Consider the following 20,488-nt stretch of genomic DNA (forward strand, 5'->3'; position numbering starts at 1 on the left):
ACTCCTAGTACCAAAGAAAAGAAGGCTGTGACATGGGACATTATGACATTTATCCAGGATGAACTCACTCTTCCAGTTCAGATACGTAAAATGCCCCTAATCCGGTGTGTTAACTTTTTACTGGCGGGCTTTGTATGAGGTCAGTTACTGTCTGTCTGCACCACTCTAATTTTATGCTGGGCAAGTAGCATCTGTCTTTCTGCAGCCAGCATAAAGCCAGCATAAACCTGACTCAGTCTGTGCATCAGGTCCTCCGGTTAATTTGACAGAGGGACAATGGTGTGACCGCATCTGCTCTGAATCAGTTTTGTCCTGCTGTCTAATCGGTAGCACAGAGACCTTGCACCAACGGTGCAGGGAGAGTGGCCTTAGCTCGCCCACCGCTGTTTCGCATCCAGGTTTTCTTTCCCATTCCCATGTGCATTCACCGGGAAGGGAGCAGGCAGCTCTCCCTTCCCGGTTTCCCGGAATGGCAGGGGAACACTGGAGGCTGCTCCCGCAGGTCCCTGGGCTGCATCTCCCTTTCTATTTTTAACCAGCCGCTAAACGTGGCCACCGTCGCCGAGAAGAGCCCAGAGGCGCCGAGCTCGCCCGGCGGCTGGCCAGCCCCGCTCCGCGCCGCCCCGCTTGCCGGGAGGGCGGCGGAGGGGACCGGGGCCGGTTGCGGCACCGGCCGCCGCGCACCGGTGGCGAGCAGAAGACACCGCGGCGAGCTGCGGCTGCGGCCACCGCTCCCGGTGTCTCCGTCCGTCCCCCCCCGCGCTGTAGCGCTGCTTTCCCGCTTCCCCGGCGGGGAAATGCCAAACCTGCGGACGCTGTCATCTTAAAAGAGCGCGGGGGAGGGACCGTGTGGGCAGGGAGGCGGAGGTGCCGGCTCCCTGGGAAGAGGCGGGCGCCGGCAGCAGCATCTCCCCGGCAGCCGCCGCACCGAGGCGGGCACCCGGCCGCCCCACTCGCCGCCCCGGCCTCCAGCCCGACACCGCCTCCCCGGCCAGCGGGGGGCTCGCCCCGCCCGGCCCAGGCGCGCCGGCAACCGGGGCCGCCGCAGGGCCGGGGGAGGCGAGCGCGGCCTCCCGGGTGGCTACGGGGGAGGGCGGGGGGGGGGGGGCCGCGGCTGCGGCGGGGCGGCCCGCCCCTGCCATCGGCGGCGGCTGCCGCAGGGGGCCCCGGCCCCCATCCCCATTCTCCATCGCCATCGCCATCCCTAGGCCGGCGGTGCCGGTGCCGGTGCCGCCCCTCGGCCGCCCCCGCCCCCTGGCTGCCTCGGCGCGGCGGCGCGGCGTCGCGGCAGTGCCGGCGGGGCTATGGCTGCGGAGGAGGTGCTGCAGGGCGCGGACCATTACAAGAGCGAGATCGAGCGGCTGACCCGGGAGCTCTCCGAGACGACCCACGAGAAGATCCAGGCGGCGGAGTATGGGCTGGTGGTGCTGGAGGAGAAGCTCACCCTCAAGCAGCAGTACGACGAGCTGGAGGCGGAGTATGACGGCCTCAAGCAGGAGCTGGAGCAGCTGAAGGAGGTGAGCGAACCCGGGCTTTTGTCTCGCCCCGCCGGCTGCGGGGAGGTGCGGGGGAGCCCCCCCCACGCGTGTCCGTGCCCGGAGCCCCCGGGCCAGCTCCCCCCGCAGGTGGGCGAGCAAAGATACCCGGGCCCCGGAGCGGCTGCGGCGATTCGTGGGGTGGGGAGGAGGGGTTTCCCCGGGGCCGGAGGATCAGCCGGGACCGTGGAGCTTAAGGACGGATTAGCCAAGATTGCAAACCCCCTGCCCTGGGAAATGTCCCCGGCGCCGGGGCCGCGCTCCGGCCCCCCCACGCCGGGAGCCACAACTTCTGCTAAGGGGGATTTGGGGCGCGGGAGGTGGCTCCCGTCACACCTGCATCGTCCAGGGCTTTTTTTTTTTTTGCCTTTTTTTTTCTTTTTAAGGAAGAGGAAATTAAACAGCCCGTAGGATGCGAGCAGAGCAAACCTGGTGTATAAGGACTCGGGATCTGTGTAAACAGTTGTCTGCAGTGCGTGAGGAGAGAGACAATTCCTTTGGAAGTTATTTATAGACCTGCTCCGTTCTGCCAGTGAGGGGAATCGCTGCCATTAAGGGAGGGGGGGTGTGAAGTAGCCGTACAATAGTCTCGAGGTCACCCCCCACCAGTGGAAATTAAACTTCTGCGTCATGCTGAAAGGATAAAATATTTGATGGGAGAAGTGGTTTTGGTTTATCTTTCTAATGTGTTTTTGTAACATCCGAAGTATAAAGTAGGGGAGTGCTACACCTCACCTTTCAGCTTTGCTAAACATGACTCTGAAATATCATCACTCTTCCGATGCTCATCATTAGGGGAAGTAACTTGAGACTGATGCAGCGCACATACACGGCAGCTACAGATGAGGCGTGTGTACACACGTATGCAGTACTTATATCTCTATATTTTATGGTATTTTTATACTGTCGTAGAATGTGACTAATTACATATTTTGAAAAGAGAAGACGAACAGGTATTCTCGCAAATTTAAAAGGCATCTTTTTGTTCTACAGAAATATATTGCTATGTATAACGTTCAGAAATTCTATTCAGTTAGAAATTATGGACATATTACATATCGGGGGAAGCCACTTAATAAACTTAGGTTATATATGAATATATTCCATAGGATAATAATTGATGCACTTTTAGAAGTGTTTTTAATAAAATAAAGATTTCATTTTACTTGCAGGTAAATGAATTACGCTACAGGCTTGGTTCAGTGCCCAGAAGAGTTGAAAAAATTGTATTTTCAGTAAGAAGAATAAAGCTGTTTTTCAGAAAAACCTATTGATCTCCTTAAACTTGATCTCTGGCCCCCCACCCCTGCTGAGCCTATGCAGTAGGCTCAGGTCTTTGAAAGCAGTAATCACAGGTTCAGGGATAGAGATACATAACTTGCACTGGCATGAAGGCAGTGTTATTTGAAATGACCCAGCAAAGTAATAGAGGGGAAGAAAGTGCAATGCAATTTCTGGGGGGGGAGGGAAAGAAAATAAAGAGATAAGCAGAGCTGTAGCTAGCTGTTATCCCATCACAATAATGTCCAAAAGAAGACTGATCAAAACCCAGGATGACACATGGGTGCAGATGGCTACAGATAGAAGGGATAGTGTGAGGAACTGAGTTGAAATTATTAAACGAGAGGGATTAGTCAACACGATTAACTGAAATCAAAGATGGGCACAAATTCTTTTCCTGTTTACCTCCCCTTGAAGTCAATGGGATTGCATGCTCTGCAGCCCAGAACGTCTCCTGTGGGGCTGTGCCTTCATGCTGTGCCAGCCACAGCATGGACATGGAGGATATCCACGAAGAGGGTAAATCCTGTAGCTTGCCTGATGCCAAGCAAGAGTGGAACCCCTCCAATTTCCAGTTCCGGCCTGAGGCTCTCAATTCCAGAGCTCTCCATAGCTGCAGGTAGGGCATTTGCATCCCCTACCTAGGCCGCAAGAGATTTTTTTCTTGCTTCTGACCTTTATAGGAGAAACCACACTGATTCTTACTGTGCATGAAGCCCTGCAAAGGAGAATTTACTCCATTTTCCAAGCCTCTCTGTTACCACTTCCATTATGACTGTTCTTTGAGTGCAGATCAGACTCAGTAACCGGGAGACATAAGCAAATGGCACCTCTGATGACATTAGTGAGGCAGAATTCAGGATGTTTGGGCAAACCATCTTGCGGAGACTTGAAGGCATACATTTTGGGGCTGTAGGGTTCTGTTTGAAAATTCTCAAAGTGGCAGAAGAAGTCCAAAGGCAGCTTTTTTGTTAAGGGTCTCTCCAAAATCTGTGGAGGAGGGTCTTTGTGTGTCATCTCCAGCAGGCCCTGCAGAGGATGGCCTGAATGATGTGGTCTGCATGGTGGGACATCAAACCGTCATGACTGACTAACGGGAGCTAGGAGGACTCCCAGTATGTCAGTGGGGTTCTGTGCTTCTGCTCTTACCTCACTACATCTGCAGCTTCTCTGAAGTCATCTTGGCATATAGAAATTAGGCCTCAGGTTTGCGCTGAAACAAATAGCTTATCCATTCATGAGGAATATAGGTGCAAGAGTGTGGGCAGGATTATGTTTAGGACTTACCTCTCCTTCTCTGGACCTTCTCTGAACAGATTCAGTTACTGGGGTCAAATTTTATTGAGGCAAGTCTTCATTTTTGAACTGCTTCATTGTTAAATTATTTTGTTCTGCTGCGAGGAGCTCATTGTATTTATTGCTCAGCAAAGAGAGCTGCCCGTCTTTAACTACTCAGTCATGGCTTAGCGGTCTAGGGTCTGAAGTCTTCTCCCATCCTCCTTGGCAATTCAAAACTCCCATGAACTTCAGCGGGGCCTGTTCCATATAGATTGCAATACAGAGCCTCAGCTATACAATAATTTCCTTTGTTGGAGAGTGAGACGGGAAAGCAAGGCCATTATAGGATGTTGAAGTAAAAGCAAATTGCAATACATTACATTAAATATTAATACTTGTATACAGGATATATGCTATCCACCATGCAATATGAATTGGTTTAGCAATCTCTGATGTTTCTTGTGTTGAGAGGTGCTTTAGCCTAAGACTTTGATGGTTTGGGCCATGGCATTGATTTACATTACAAAAACTTTGAAGTTTTAATCAGTGAACTAATAAGGACTTCTTCTTCCAAAATAGGGCAGTTATTACTCATGTAAGCTGTCCAGGAAAGACTGGAGACATATATCAGCTACTGACCTTATGTTTTCAAAAATGAACTGAATGGTAGGAATGTGAAAAGGTATGCTCTGTTGTGTTGACTTTAACAGTCGGTGTTACGAGACGGAGTACTTGTGGTCCTGACGCTAGGCAAGATTGTAGTGTTAAACAGAACATTATTATTTTCAAAGCTTTATTAATTCTCATTGTTTTGTGTTTTTTTTTTCAGTTGGTAAATGATGTTTCTGTGCCTCACTCAATTACATCTCAAACTAGTGGAATTTTGGCCTTGTGGTAAAAACACTATAGTTTTAGCGCCCCTGTTCAGGAAGTTACTTTAGCAGATGTGCCTTTTAACTTGCAGTCCATAAGAATGCAGACAATAAGACTCACTGATTGAAGGTAGCCTGTTTTTGATTGACGGTAGCCCATTTTCACTGTCTTTCTGATGTGGGCATTTAATGACAAGTGTATTTTATGAAAAACATTTTTCCAGTGGTTTTAGAATTTGTGGTCTTAAATGTTCACATGCATTTGCTGTAAGGATAATGTTTGTTGTTAGTTTTCAATCTTCTAATGAAGTGTAAAATGAAAATGGCTTCATATTGATCTTCTTGCCTGAGCTACCTGCTGTGGCTGTCCCTGCTTGAGCAGGGGGGCTAGATGAGGTGATCCCAAGAGGTCCCTTCCAACCTCAACCCTTCTATGATTCTGTGGTTAGCTATGCTGCACTGGTGACCTGTAATGTTTTGAAAAGGGGACAAATATCAGTCACCCCCAGTCATGATAAAATGGGGATAGAAGGAAGCTTTGACGTCCAACTCTGCAAGACATTTAGGCCTGGGAAATCCTAAGCAGAGATTTCTCTTTGGGAATCAAATAATGAACATAGCGGCTGAGTAGATCCTCAAGTCCCTCTCCTTGGCTCCCTCTCCAACTGACAAATTTAGGCAATATCTCACTTGGCTTCGTGGCTTTTATGTATTTCATTCTGTGGAGACAAAAATCTTCCCTCGGATTACACACAGAGCTGGCTATGCGATTTCCAGGTTGAAGATGCAGTTTGGTGTTTGCATTACTTTAAACCCTATTATCCTTCATAAATTATTGGAAACTAAGCTATTGGTGAGCAGCCCTATCCTTGGAAGGTCAAAAATTCTTGTTTTCTTTACTTTGTGGGGATGTTGAATCAATGATTATGAAGTGCTTAGTCAGTTTACTAATGGGCCTTCCACAAACAATTCTTGGTCTGTGACTGAAGAGGGTTTTTGAGGAATAGAGCTGAAGCTCTGTCTGGCAGCATCTTTCCTGTTCTGCTCTTCCCTGCACTACTTTAATGTGGGTGACTCAAGCTCTATCCCCCCTCTTTGCTGACACAAAGCTGCCCCTCCAGCTCCCCCACTGTTCTCCAAAGCCTCTCTCACACCTTCTGCTGAAGTCACTTCTCTGCCTCTTCTATCGTTGAAGTGTACAGCTTCTGGGACTTCTCTGGATCCAAAAAAGGCAGAAGAGAGGGAGACTCCCTATCCCAAATAGAGCCCTGTTAAATGAGGATTGCTCTACACAGCTGTCTGTATCACAGGATGCTTAGAAAAGTGTGAAGCGGTTCATAAATCCCAATGAGATGTTCTGAATTCTTCTAAAAGATTAATGTGTCCCAAATACATAACTTGAAAGCTGTGAACTGATGCCATCTCAGTATATCTTTACACCTCCTTCCAGTGACAGCATCTGTGGGCCTGTGCCGGATGAGGCTGAACATTTTCAGCATCTCACCCTGATCTCAACACTTTGTCCTTGGTGTCTGTTCACGTTGTGTCACTCAGAAAGGCCGTGCTGCCTAGCACCCAGCTCAAAGGTGAGGACAGGACAAGGGGGAGCGAGCTGCAGGCCTGGAGGGACAGTACTCAGATGCTCCCTCCAGTGTTGTCTCCTCCAGAGCCCAGCCAACACTACCTCTGTCTCTAAGGCATTCACTGCTAATGGAAGAGCAGTTCGTATTGGGAGGTGCGCTTATAAGGCATGCCTTGGCAAAATCAAGCAGCAGCTTGCGAAGATTTTTGTTCAGTTATTACAAACTGCGGAGCAGGTCTGTGGCAAAGGATTTGGGGATCCTGGAGGACAGCAAGCTGAACGTGGGCCAGCAGCATCCCCTGACATTGAAAAGGCTAACAGCATCCCGGACTGTTTCTAGCAGAAGCATAGCCGGTAGGTTGAGAGAAGTGGTTATCACTTTCAAATTGCCACTTGTTAGACCCCATCTAGAAAACAGCATCCAGTTTTGAGCTTCCCTAATGCAAGAAAGGCATGGATAAACCAGACCAAGTTCAGCAGAGGACCACCAAGATGGTCAAGAGCTGAAGCACTTGCCCTCTGAGGAGAGGCTGAGGGGGCTGAGCTTGTTCAGCCTGGAAAAAAGGTGGCTGTGGGGGACCCAGCAGCAGCCTGCCCATACCTACAAGGAGGTTATTGAGAAGACAGAGCCAGGCTCTTCGCGGCGGTGAATGGCAGGAAGACAAGAGACAACCGACACAAGTTGAAACTAGAGAGGTTCAGACTGAATTTAAGGAAGAACTGTTTCCCCACGAGGACAGGCAGCGCCACAGGTTGCCCAGAGAGGTTGTTCCTTTTCCTCCATGGGGTTTTTCAAGCCCCAAGTGGATACAGTCCTAAGGAACCTGATGTGAGCTCAGAGCTGACCCTGCTGTGAGCAGGAGGTTGGACTGGAGAAGAAAGGAGGTAGACAGCAAGGGACCTTGAACAATGCAAGGTCTCCTAGGGTGCCCACTGTGCCCAGTTAAATTCCAGTAGCAGCTTGCTGTGAGTTACCCAATACGTAACAGCATGCTGCCTGGAAACAGCGACCATTAGCAGCGCCGTAGCCTCACTTCGTGCTTGAATTGCATTTTCTCTGGCTTGTCATTAAGCCTGCATTGACCTGGGGTTGCTGAGGGTGTAGTTTGATGTGCTCGTCTCTCAGCAAGACAACCCTGCGTCTCCCTTTGTCATTCCGGCCCCTGTTCCGGCTCTCAGCTGTGCAGCTGTTTATACTGTCACACCAGGGTAGAAAACTGACCTCGGTTAAAAATAACCGAGGAGGGGATGTATGCTGTCTGTAACCCAGATTGGTTACATGATCTGGTTCACAATAACTTCCCATAAACCTTTTTACCTGTATCGCCAAAAAGTCAGCAAGAGGATAGGAACGAATGCCGGGGAAAGTGGTGGTGGGGATGGTGGGGGAGAATGGGATAAACTGTTTAAACAGGTACTGATGTTAAGAGATGCTCATCAAATTACGGCAGGATTGCTTCCTCTAAGAGGAAATGAGTCCTGTGCATTAGCCTACAGAAAACATAAGCAGCTGAAATAATCTTAGGGGAAATTAGGGCTATTGTTGAAGCTTTGGCAGCATGCAAAGAAAAATGTAGATGAACCCTTTTTTTTTTTTTTTTTTTTTTTTTCAGGGACCTGTGTCGCCAGTTTCTCTCAGTAATTGCATTGTGTCCTTATGAGCCAGTGCAGATAAACATACGATTTTTAGACCTCCTACAATAGCCAACCCTTAAACAATGATAGTCAGCTTTAAAAACTGGGGGCTCACATACTCCTAAATAGAGTTCAATTTGTTTTCTCCCCACAGTTAAATTATTTTCTTCCTTTCGCTCTTTCATCGAAGAAATCCCTCTCTAATCTACGGGATTCTGATTGAATCAATCATCCAGGTTGAACTCCTCTGAAGTAACTAGAAGGCGCAACTGGATTTTACGTCATGGAAAAGTTAATTTTCCATGGATTTTTCTAGAAAATATTCAATTAGTACCAAATACAAAATAACTAATTGAAGTGTTAATGGGTGAGCCAGGCAGTATTATTGTGAAGTACTTCTTGTCTAAGGCTCAAGAATGTACAATTAGGGCTCACTGAAGAAATTTTAAGCTAACAGTCCGCATCTGTTTGGAATTAGGCCCTTTGCAATGGATTAAAAAAAAAAATTGCTACCATCTTTTCACCTCCTTTTAGGTGAAATATTTTTCTTTAACTTTTGTATTGCATTGTAGATTTTCTTTCAGTCTGTATGCATAACAGTGGTCAGATCGAACACCTGGCTTTATTGAAAGTGCAACTAGGGGCAAAATGATGGTGAAGAAAATAAGATTTGGCATAAAACAGTAATTTGTGAACATTCATCATGGTAAAATGAGGAGCATTCTCAAAGTCAGATGTATAGACTAAATTTGCACCTGGGCAACTTTTATATACCTTAACGCAATTGGCAGTTGGAGGAAAATAAATGCAAGATCATGTTTTTATGGCTATGTTGAGGGTGTCCAGAAAAAGAGCTTTCTTCTTGAACAACCTCTCAGTTTTTCAAATGAGCTCAAATATGTTCGTTCTTCAGCACCTTGTTTTCTCTCATGTTTTCGCATTGGTGTTTTGTCCAGCGTATGGACAATGGGAATAAAAATGATTCACTGCTTGTTCCTGCATCCCTCCTGGCTCTGCTACATTGTAGGGCTTTGCTGCACAGTTGCCTTTGCTATGGATTTGCCTTCCATATTTGTCTGATACCTGAGGGGGTAATGTTTAATTCAATACGATTCTGTAATGTACATTTTTTTCTTTGGGATGATTTCAATTTATAATGGCAGAGACTGAAAAGCATGCATTCATTTCTGCTGAACTGCTCTTATATTTATTTCTGGCGTGACTTTCATTCTCCTCTTCTTTCCTTATTTCCTGGTGAACTCAACAACACTCTCATTTCATGGGGGAGGAGAGAGGGTATGTTCCTAATTTAGAGGAATTGATATGGCATGTAGAGACATGAGTGTGCCCTTTGCCCCTTTACCCGCTTGCATCACTAGCAGCAGATGATTATGAGGAGAAACCAGCAATTTTTCATACTGTACTGTGAAAGCAGTCCGTGAGTACAGACCAGCTACAGATGGAAGTATTTAGGACTAGTCAGAAGGTGAAAAATGCATCTCAGCAAGGGCAGGTGCCTAAAGCTGAAGTAAGCGGGAAGAAATCAAGCTAGGTTGCAGATTAGTGTTTTAATGGGAACGCTACTTCTCTGCCGAGGTTAGTACTAAAAAATAATTTTGTGATTATGATTATATGTGTTTCTGAATTTCTTTCACTATCAAAATTTAATTAACTTAAAAGGACAGAGCAGGCCATGTCCTAAATCTATGGTGTTGGGACAGACCTGTGAAGACCACTAACACCAAAAGGCTTTCACTGAGACTGAAATTGGTCCAGTCCCGTTTTCTGCGTCTCTCTTGTGGTTCCTCCCTCTCTGTCTGCAGCCTTTCATTTTTTCTGCCTTGTTCTTGTACAGCATTTGTCTCCTGTCCATGATGGCTTATGTACTTTTTTATCTTCCCTTTTTCAGTCTCTGCCCTACATCTTAATTAGTGTTGATTTGCTGCTCCGTAAGACATGGAGCTGAATTTTTTATATTAAAGGCCCTTTTTGTCATTGTGTGAATGTAAGAAATCTGGCCATTTGTGACAAACTAGACCTTCCACGCTCTGCTCGGATATTGTAATGACTTGAGGGAATACTAGAAATACTTCGCAATGTTGTTTTAACAAGGGCTGGAAATGAAACAGCAGAGGATTTGTCAGCTCTGCTTTCCAGCAGCCTCACTATTGAAATCATCCTTGGGAAGATCACTTCTAAGGCAACTTTGAAATTGGTTTGGCTGAAGGAAGAAGGTACCTTTTCATAAGATTTTGCAAAAATCAAACCTTTATTTTTTTATTTATTGTGTGGTTTTTGGGGTTGTTAATTTTTTTTTTTAACCCCGGGCAGGAGAATTGATGCCTGGTGGGGTTAGATTAGTGCGCTCGGTCCTTGGGATCAGCGCTGGCAGTGGGGCCCGTTATCCATGCAGTCCTGCCATACCCTCCCCATCGCCCTCTCTGCCCCGACTCACAGCTAATTTGCCTCTGTGCTGTGCAGCTGTGTTAAACCCATCTACACAGCAAGTAGTTTCCCTGTGCCCGCAGTGATGTATACAGCACTGTGCTCAACCAAGAAGCATAGAAGAAGTCCTGAGTTGCCAGAGTTAGTCATCTTTCACTTCAGTCAGTCACTTCTGGGGAGATTTCAACAAGATTATACAAACTTCATCTTTCCTTCCTGTTCTTTTTTGTCTGTATTTGTTTATTTTTAATTTTGTGGTCCCTCAGAGCTCACAGATGACACACAAGTTAGCAGAGGCAATGCCATGCGTTCATTATGTACTTTGGGAAGTTTATCCATAGCGAACAGCCTTTCCTTGGTTCCCTTAGTCACTCTGGATGAATTTAAACGTCCGTGTACTGAGAATGAACCGTGAAGTGCTGTTTGTCATCACTGACTAATGGCTACATCCATGGAGGGAAGCTAGAAGTTGTTAACAGTTGGAGTTTTAACTTCTGGTTTGGGTACTTAGAGGAGGAAAACCAGCTCCTAGTAGTTATAAAGCGCAGTTAGAAAGATGGAAAAGAATCAGAAAGTCTCTAAGAGTAAAGACAGGAATTCGGGTCGGGCAAAGGGAACAGGTGGCTTGGTGAAATAATTAATTTATAAAATTTTGGCTGTTGGCCAAACATGATCACAGCATGATTTGGATTTAGTCTTGCTCAGGACTGGAGTCTTGTCTACTCACAACACAAGGTCAGGTGCAGGATGCCAAACTGCACTGAATCCGGGCCCCGTAATTCCAGCAAGACGGAGCTCTCAACCTTTGGGCGTTCGAGTTTTAAGAGAGCTAAAGCATTTGGTGTGGGGGTACGTGGGGAGTTCATAACTGGGTTAAACTCAGTGTAGGCATAGCTTCTGGTTCTCAGTTTGATGGCTAATCCAGGATACTTAACCACTATTGTACAACTTGAATCTATGATGCCTTTTATTAATAACGTGGTCTCAATAGCTTGTAGTTTGTATAATTAATAGTTTCAATAAAGACAAGTTGGGTTTTTTTGGGTGGGTGAGTGAGAAGAGTTTTTCTCATAGCCTGAATACCTCACAGAATTTTTAGAAAGCATTAAAAGATTGCACTGTTCTGGATAATTCCAGGTGTGTGCATGGCAATGGCAAACATGCAGGGCTCGTCCGCGTTTAGTTGAGGGGAACGTTTGCATGCAGTCCTTTCTTTCTTTGATAACTGCACGTGATTCCCACCTACAAACAGTTAGGAAATATTTTATTTAAGCATCTCACACGAAGAATGCTATCTGTAACGGTATACCCTGTATTCAGGATGGCGCCTCAGGGTCATTTATAGAAGGTATGACTTGAAGACCAGCGTCAAAGTCCTAGCTACGTGGGTAAGTCAAAGGTAAAACGGGGCAATGATTTAATGTTTGAGTCTGTGCCCACCACCTGCTGGCAAACAGCACTGTCATCAAGATGTAAGCGATAAAATGTGTTATAAACTGAGAATTCAGATTTCTTCCACCAAAGAAGGGAGAGCTGGCATAGCTATAATTATAGAATTTCAAACCTGCGATCTTATCCTTGCACCTTAATGAATTGTAACTCAGCTGAGCTCCAGTAACTGATCATGTGCGTGCACTTGGCTAGCCCCAAATGTGTAAGGGCAAGGGAAAAAAAAAAAATCCAAACACAAAACCCAGCAGAAACCTGAAGGAAAGAGTTTTCAGCTGACATGTATCATCCATCTGCAGTGAGCTAAAAATGTGCACTGAATCAATTACTAATCAATAAAATCTCAGTCATAAATCTGGGTCCTTGGTGACAAAAGTGAAATGTAAGGATATAGTAACATGGAGTCCTCTGTGAAATAAAGTGTATGACATATAACTATATAGAAGAGAAACAGGAGTTGGAATATAATTTTCGATGTATACCAATATGGGAGATGGAGGCACATGACGTCAGTTAGGAATGCAGTACTTTGGGCATTAGGTAATTACATTTCTTGGGCATTAGATAAGTCTTCATTTTTTCTGCCAGTTAAGGGCTGATGGTTGCCATCTGATAATAACAAAACTTTCACTTAAGATGCCGTAAGCTCGGCTGTGTAAAAATAGTAGCAAATCTGGAACAACACAGTTGAGTGATAACATTTTTTCCCAAATGTGCTGAATTTGAAGTTACAATGATGCTATATATTCTTAGATGCTTACTATTCCTAAAATAAAATCCATTTTAAAGTGATAGAATGGGATTATCAATTTAGACACTTGGAAGTTTCTACCCTAAAGTCTGCATTTTAGTTATCATGGAAAACGTTGGGTTTGCTTTACTAAGTGGGCTGAGCAACCGTGTATTGAAACCTATGTGACTTCCTTTTGCCCACACACTTTGAAATTACAGACCACACCTGTTTGGGTGACTATATGCAAATTTTGGTATACACATTTAGGCTTTTGGCTTTAAACTTTTTTTTGCTGTGATCTACTTAACACTGCTTCGTGATTTGTGATTTCTGTCATCTTGCTTGTGGGGAGATAGTTATTCAAGAAAAGAAAATGCAACGATGCCTTGAGTATAGCTTTGGCACTTGGTATTTGTAAAGTACTTTACTCACTGTTCCTTGGGCTGAGATTAGATACACTCAGAGTCATTCCTACGTTTTATGGCTGTTGAATTTGCTTTTGGAGCAGATTAGACTGATGAGAAGAAACTTAAATCTAAAATGAGCGTACAAGCCTTTTTTGGGTATAAATAACCCTTACCCTGGGTAGAACAGGACGAGTTGCAGTTAAAGATCATGCTGTGTACGCTTCTTATTCTGTGAAGATCCCTTATTTGCAAGATTCTTCTTGCAATGGTGTCCCTGGTTTCTTTGCCAGCGAGGACTTGAGTTCGGCACCCACAGCTGAAGCTGGGCTGGGTACCAGCAGTTGCTGCTTCCTTGCTGTTACCCAAGGGTCTGGGTGTTAATTACTCCACTCTTAAGACGTGAATTTGGAAAAGGGGAACCTGAATTCTGTCCCAAAACCCTGTGGCAGAGACTCCTCTCCTGCCAGGTTCCTCAGCTCAGCTGTTCCTTAGGGAAGCTCTCTGCTTGAGAGTGAGAGGCCTCTATTTCAAGTCTTTCATCACTTATTTTTTTTTAGTGGAAAGTAATCTACCGCTTGAAAAGGAGTCCAAAATCTGATAAGCAGCATTTTTAGGAGCTCGCAGTCCAACGCTTTGTCCTGTCTGTGGAGAAAGGAATTGCAGCTTTGCAAGTGACAGCGTTATGAATAGTCAAGCACTTACCGGAGCACTGGCACTGGCTGGATGCGGGGGAAAAGCCAGAGGGAGTGAGTCAGCATGACCTTGGCTGCTGCCAGAGGGATGGGTACCGCATGCAGCCTCAACAGTCGATGGCACTGGTTGGGGTCTTTAGGGGGAAGAGCCTACGGTGAAACAAAATTCACCAGAGTAACCACTGATGGTGTGTGTCTGACAGGTGACAACGTGTATATAGTAGTAATGAAAACATGCATCAGCATAAAACGGTTTGTAGTTATTAAAAAGTAATTTTGTTAGTAAACAGCCCTGGTTCTTTGTTACCATGTGAAAGAACAGGCTGCGAAAGCGGAAACCTTTGGAAAAAATAAAAATGTCGCTTGTTTCGTGAGCTGCTGTTTTGCCCACTAGGTCTCAGCAGGGTGGGATAAATGGTTATTTATTGCATGACAGTAGTACCTGGGGATTCCGAGATGCCTGGCGCAATGAGTTTCAGACATATAAATAAAAGCTTAGATATTCTACAGTGAAAACAGACAACCTTGTCAGGGATTTGCTATTAAGGAATAATAAGGGGAATTTACAGATGAGTAATGGAGGCCCTGGAGCTGTGGAGGGGTAGGATGTTCAGCCATCATTTCATAGGGAGTCTGTGGCTAAATCACAAAGAAAACACAGATTTTTCTCAGACCTAGTCCAATCATTTAGTTTCCAAAGAATCTTCCCTTTTAAAAAGCCGGTCAACCAGAAAGCCGAAGCAATCAACTGCCCTGTACTCACTGACCAGTGCGTGCACTGGCAGTACTTCCTGCTGGTGCCGGTGTGACCAGTAAGGCCATTTAGGAATGGTTTTGCTGGTAGTTTTGCTGCTGCAACACAATCAAAACTTAAGGAAAAATAAGGGTGAGAAACTTCCGGAAACCTCTTTGGTTTCTTAATTCATTATTTGGTGGTGTTTCAGTGGTGAAGCCCTCGTCACTAGAGACCATCGGTGGCTCTCCGCCTGCATCTCTGCCTCCTGTGGAACTGCCGCCTTCGCCTTACTGTCCTCTCGTGGTCCCTCTCCCACGTACTTTGGTGATCCCAGAGCACATGGAGAGTACCTGGGATCCCAGAATACATCACCATCTCTCACCCCCGGCTGCCCTTTCTGCTCTGCCCTCTCCCCCTCTGGAAGCTGACCGCTCCTGGCTGCCATCCCGGTATTTGTAACAGTCTTCCTACTCCTTCCCACTCATCCCTTTCTGAACCACGACTCTTCTCTGCTGTCACACAGATTTTCACATCAGCATTTGCTAATCCCTACGGCTGGTTGAAACGCTTCATTTTTCCTTGCTCTTTCCGCACATTTGGTTGTCCGTTGCGGGGGAGGACCAAATTCCAGCTGCCTCTCCCCGCGGAGAATGCATCTCGCCTCTCCTCACCCGCCATCTCGGGCTAGCCTCACCCCACAAAGTACCCCTTGTTCCTATTGCTGCATGGGGAAAAGTTAAATGACACGCTTTACTGTATTGAGCTCCGGGACGTGGGATGCCCTTTATTATGAGAGTACGTGGGAAATCTTCATGTAATTCTGCAAGGAGTGACTTTTGCAGTTCTTTGGGAGCTCGGGCCGGCTAAAATCTCTCAGGGTACGTTGAGCACTAAATCAGGCTTCTTGCAGAGCTGGCAATGGTTAATGTGGAGCTTGCAGAGGGCAAGGTCTGTGGGGCAAGGTCTGCCCTTACCCGCCTGTTTGTATTGAATGTAACACACTGAGCCTCTATTCTTGGCTGGGACAATTAGGTTCTATGGCAATAGGAGTAATTAATAATAATAATGGGGCCTCTTCTGTGGATGGGCTGTTAGAAATAATTTCCTTCTGCCAGTTGCTTCTTTAGAATGTGGTTTTGAACTCCGAGATCCCCAAAGAGATAATCGAAACACAAGCAGCTGTCACAAACCTTTAGCTTTGTTTGTGTAGGCAGTGGTGGAAAGTCCTGAAACTAGATGGTCGGATGGCTCGCTGGTTTGTGCATCTTTTGTTGCAGCATCGAGCTCTTACGCAACGGACCCTTGTTTGATTAAAGACCCTTCTCGGTAAGAGCGAGTTTCAACTGTCGCTATTTCTTCTAAGGGGAAAAGGAGGAAAATTGTGCAAGGCAAACCGCTGATCTCCCGGTGCTCTGCACCTGATTCGCTTATGGAGCCCACAGAATTAGCTGTGCTGTGCAGCTTCTGTAGCTGGTCCAAGAGGTAGGCTCTTGTTTCCAGATACGGTTTATGAAATGGTGGTGACTCTGAATCCTGCCTTCACCCGTGCGGCAGCTTGGGCCTAAAGGCAGGTTAAAGCGTTTGGTTGCTTTGGCACGTCACAGTCCTTCAACAGCTGTTCTTCATCCCCTTCACAGGACGAGTGGCATCTGGCCCACAGGTTGCCATTTAGATGAGCCTCGTGAATGGTGATAGGACAATGTAAGGAACAAAGTAACATGGGCCCTCCTGTCCACGGGGTTCATCGAGGTCTGAAGGCTCCTTCTGTCCATCTTCCCCATATGTAAGGGAAGCTGAATGGTAGAGGCCTTCAGAGACCTCTTCCACAACCTTCCTTTGTAGCCTTTGTCAGAACTCTGCCGAAAAAGGCATTAATGACTCTGAAATCTAAAGTCAGGGAATAAAGATACTTTATTCCCCCATTCTTTTTCCTAATAATAAAAACCTTGTTCCTTTAATGAACTCAAACCTGACTTCTTCAGGAAGCTGGTGACATGATGGTGAAGATGAGCGTAACTGAGAATGTCACATCGTAATTCAAGGTTTTAGAGTACTGGGCTCCCAGGAAGCAATGAAAGAATGCAAGCAACCTCAGTAGATTGTTGCTAATGAAGACGGTAATTTCTGAATCTTTTTTTTCAATCCCTGTTCTGTTTCTACTCTGGTAACCATAGTAATTATGCTTCTGTTTTGTGGGTTTAACCTATCCATGACCAAAACCTCTTCTGGTGACCAGTTTGTTATTATAAAGAGCACGTTGTGGCCTGCAGCCAAATGCACTGATATTAATACAGAATGTGATTTTTATCTGTTCTCATAAGGCATGCGCAGCCAGGTACAGCAAGTATTTTTTCAGGTTTTTTTTTAAATAAAAATATTGGGCTCCATGACAGCACTGTGACTTACGATCTGAATTCTCCGCTGCTGCACCTCTCCTGAAATCAACAGAATTATGCTAGCAAATAATTTGGTCCTTCATAGTGTTAAGTCACACAACTCTAACAGTGACTGTCATGATGATGTTCCCAGAACTGTAAGGTGTTTTGATGGGAGGGCTTGGCAGCAGACTGGAAGCACTGGTGACTCAGTGGGCAGTGCTCTGCCTTCGGAGTCAGAAATGAACTGGTGCCCCAGCAGTGCAGTTTCTGGTTTGGTTTTTGTGTTGTTCTTACAAGGTGTAAACCCATCTGTTTTCATAAAATTACTGCGTATTACTTTTTGAAAAAGGAAAATTAGTATTCTTGCTGCTTTTTTCCTAAATTTAATATCAAGATAACTACCCCTAGCTGTCTGTTTTTTATGAAGCCGGTAGGAGAGATTAATCACCTTTCCAATCATTATCCTTCAGTGAAATTTGGTCATAATTAGCTAACAGATTCCAAGTTATTAGAAAAGGTGAAACTTTAAGCGCCCATAGGAAACAAGCTAAGACTTGCTGCTTGTTGTTTGCCCTGGATAGTTAGGTCTAAATTTCCATTACTGAACTTGGGTCACCTTCCATGCTGAAATGCATCCTAATGAGGTTTAAAGCCAAATTCCTTTCATGTTTTCAAGTTTGGGATCTGTTTGCATAAAGCAGATTTTCTTCTATGATAGTTGTGAGAAGGCTTTTGCCTCAGTGCAGCGTGGCATGGAAAGGGCAGCAGTACCAGTGTCAGCTTTTACACACGGGACAGCTTCTTACGCTGGAAGAGATAGGAGCAGAATCTGGTCCTCATAGCTAATCTAGAAGTTGTGCGTTTTTGCAAATATTAGCTCAGACATTGAGCTAATATACTTGAAAAGTCCCTCCAAGTGAGTAAATGGTCTGGGGGTCAAATTCCTAACTCTGATATAAGAAGGAAACATGGGCACATCAGTCCCCAAGTTAATGACCTGTTGGTACGTCACAGTACATCTTTCAGAATCTGTTCAGTGTAACTTGAACTAAGGGACCACCAGAAACATTGCGTAGCCAGTCTTTTTCTCCAGCACCTATATAGAGAATTATTGCAAAACTACTAAAAAAGTCTAATTTTAAGTTGTACAAGCCAGGGGAGGGAAGCCAAGGAACTTCTCTGTTTTGTAGTTTGTGGAAGATTCTTTTACAGTTGATGTCTGAAACCCACTGACTGTAGAAGCTAACAGGACAAAAAAACGTGCGCTTCAAATACCCACTTTACCCCCAAAGGTCTCAAATAGGTAAAGTTCCTTTAAGAGACTTATAGAGGGAAGGCCTGTTAAAGCAACATTGCTTTACCAAAAAAAAGTATATGGTTTTGGACAAAGGGCTCTAGGTGGCCCTACTTGAGCAGGGGCTTGGACCAGATGACCTCCAGAGGTCCCTTCCCCCTCAACCATGCTGTGAGTCTAAGTAAAGGAGTTCTCAAAACTGGCTTCGAAACTCCAGGTGTATGTGTGAAATCCGTGGAGGATCTTTGCTTCTCCATTTGAATTCCCTCATCATGTTCATAAAGGTGAAATCAAGGAAAGCAAAGCAAGAGATCAGATTTATGGAAGGAACATCTCACCAGGGAAAGCTGCACACTGGATTGTCCCCAGCAGAATCAGCTTTAAAAACCTGTGGAAGTCCTCTTGAACTAGCTGGAACTGGAACGTAGGTGTTAGATAAGCACATTGCATTCAGTTGGTTTTGTTTGCATGATTTCATCGCTAAAGACGTGTTTAACCATATATTTGATGAAGTATGCTGAGCTTGTTATTTTTCCTCTTAACTATATCCAGTAATAAGTGTAATCTAAATATGAAAGTTCTGCGTATGCAGGCCTCTGATCCCACAGCGACAGACAACATTAGGAGGGTAGACAGACGCCCGTGGAAGAGCGGGATGCCTACAATGCGCGTCTTTTCTACGGAGCTGCACAGGGCTGCACGTGCCACGTCTGTGAACAGGGATCTGCTGCGGGGTCTGTGAACCGTGACCTGCCAGGAGCAAAGGGAGGGAAAACAGAGGATGTTGGTTCTCTTTTCCCTCAAAAGCAAACAACAGCAAATAAACAGCAACTCCCCTGTCCTCTCCCTCTCTATGGGTAGTGAGTTACGAAGTACATAAACATCATCAGGAACTGGGATGTGACGGCATCTCAAATGGATGTAAAAATCTTGCTGTTTGCAGCAATCGCTGTTATATTTGTGATCACAGTAATTTTGGCTGCAATGTAGAAACTCAGCTTGCACCTGTAACTGGCTGAAATGAAACAGTTTCTAAATTAAGCTTAAAACAATTTAAAATAAACTACAGTATTTCCTTTCAATTCCAGTGGAAGCCTGTTTTTATTTCCCAGGCTGTCTCAATTTTGGCTACATATCATTCAGAGCAGGCAGGTTTTCACCTTCTTTGTAACAGAGGTGCAATGTAATTTGAGAAAGCATGGGGGGAAAAAAGTTTGCAGTAATTGTTCATTTCAAATTAAAATACGATTTGTATCTGCTGCAATGGAATTTTTTTTTTTTTGGCCATAATAAAATAAAATATTTCTAAAATATTTCTCCTGTTTGTAAATATTTTTAGTGGCTTGTGAATGAAAGTGATCTGCATTGCAAGATTTTATTTTTCATGACAGTCTTCATAAGATGTGCAGGTAGGTAATCATGCTCTGTAATGTATGCACCAGAGGACTGGAAAGCAGCAGAAAAATAGTTGTAATTTACAGATAGTAAATTGGACTGCCTCTGCCAGCATCAAAAAAGCGGTGTTATCCTGTATCTGCTGCAGTTCTCATCCAAAATAATCTAATCAGTTATTGTAGGCTTTATAATATTGACTTTTTCTATGACGTTTCTATGTCAATATGACATTTCTGCATAGTGCTGTATAGCTGTAGTAATTACCCTGGCTTAAAGAAGTCTTGTTCATAATTTATGAATGACACAGACTTTCCGACAAGTTCTGAACGTTGAAGTCTTTTGTTATAGGTATACACAGACAGTCATGAAGAAGCTCATTTTTAATTCATATGGATCGAGTATTGCATAAAGTGACAGTTTTTAGTGCCAAACATACAATGAGACGATCTGGGGAATATGCCTACATGTGTACGTGAGATCTGGTGGGGGCTGCTGCTGCATCGCTGAATGCCATTCTGGAGGTCAAGTCATTCACGTGCTTTTAGTGCCGGGACCCCCGCCTTCTGGATGAAGCAGTATCTAAAGAGCAGTTGAATTTTGATGGCATTTTTTTTTCTAGAGAGAGCACCTCAGGATAAGAGCCTGGTTGGATGCATTTGAAGAAAACCAGGCTGACCCAGTTTCTCTGCACGATTGGGGTTTACAGGAATGAATTTACAGCAGTCCAAAGAGACCAGGTATTCTTACTGTCCCTGAAATCCCACCATGAGGCCACA

At 45.1% G+C, this 20,488-nt stretch overlaps 1 protein-coding gene across 4 annotated transcripts in view; it reads left to right on the top strand.

The window, feature by feature from the left end:
- Window positions 1-893: 893 nt before the first annotated feature.
- BICD1 (BICD cargo adaptor 1) overlaps window positions 894-20,488 on the top strand; it is a 185,132-nt gene continuing 165,537 nt past the window's right edge. For all 4 annotated transcript variants that reach the window (XM_063319371.1, XM_063319379.1, XM_063319388.1 and 1 more), the window contains exon 1: window positions 894-1,517. In XM_063319371.1, the coding sequence (XP_063175441.1) occupies window positions 1,305-1,517 (213 nt within the window). In that variant the 5' untranslated portion in view covers window positions 894-1,304. The remainder of the gene's footprint in view (window positions 1,518-20,488) is intronic.

Source organism: Chroicocephalus ridibundus, chromosome 1 (genome assembly GCF_963924245.1).
Source record: "Chroicocephalus ridibundus chromosome 1, bChrRid1.1, whole genome shotgun sequence".
NCBI classification, from domain to species: domain Eukaryota; kingdom Metazoa; phylum Chordata; class Aves; order Charadriiformes; family Laridae; genus Chroicocephalus; species Chroicocephalus ridibundus.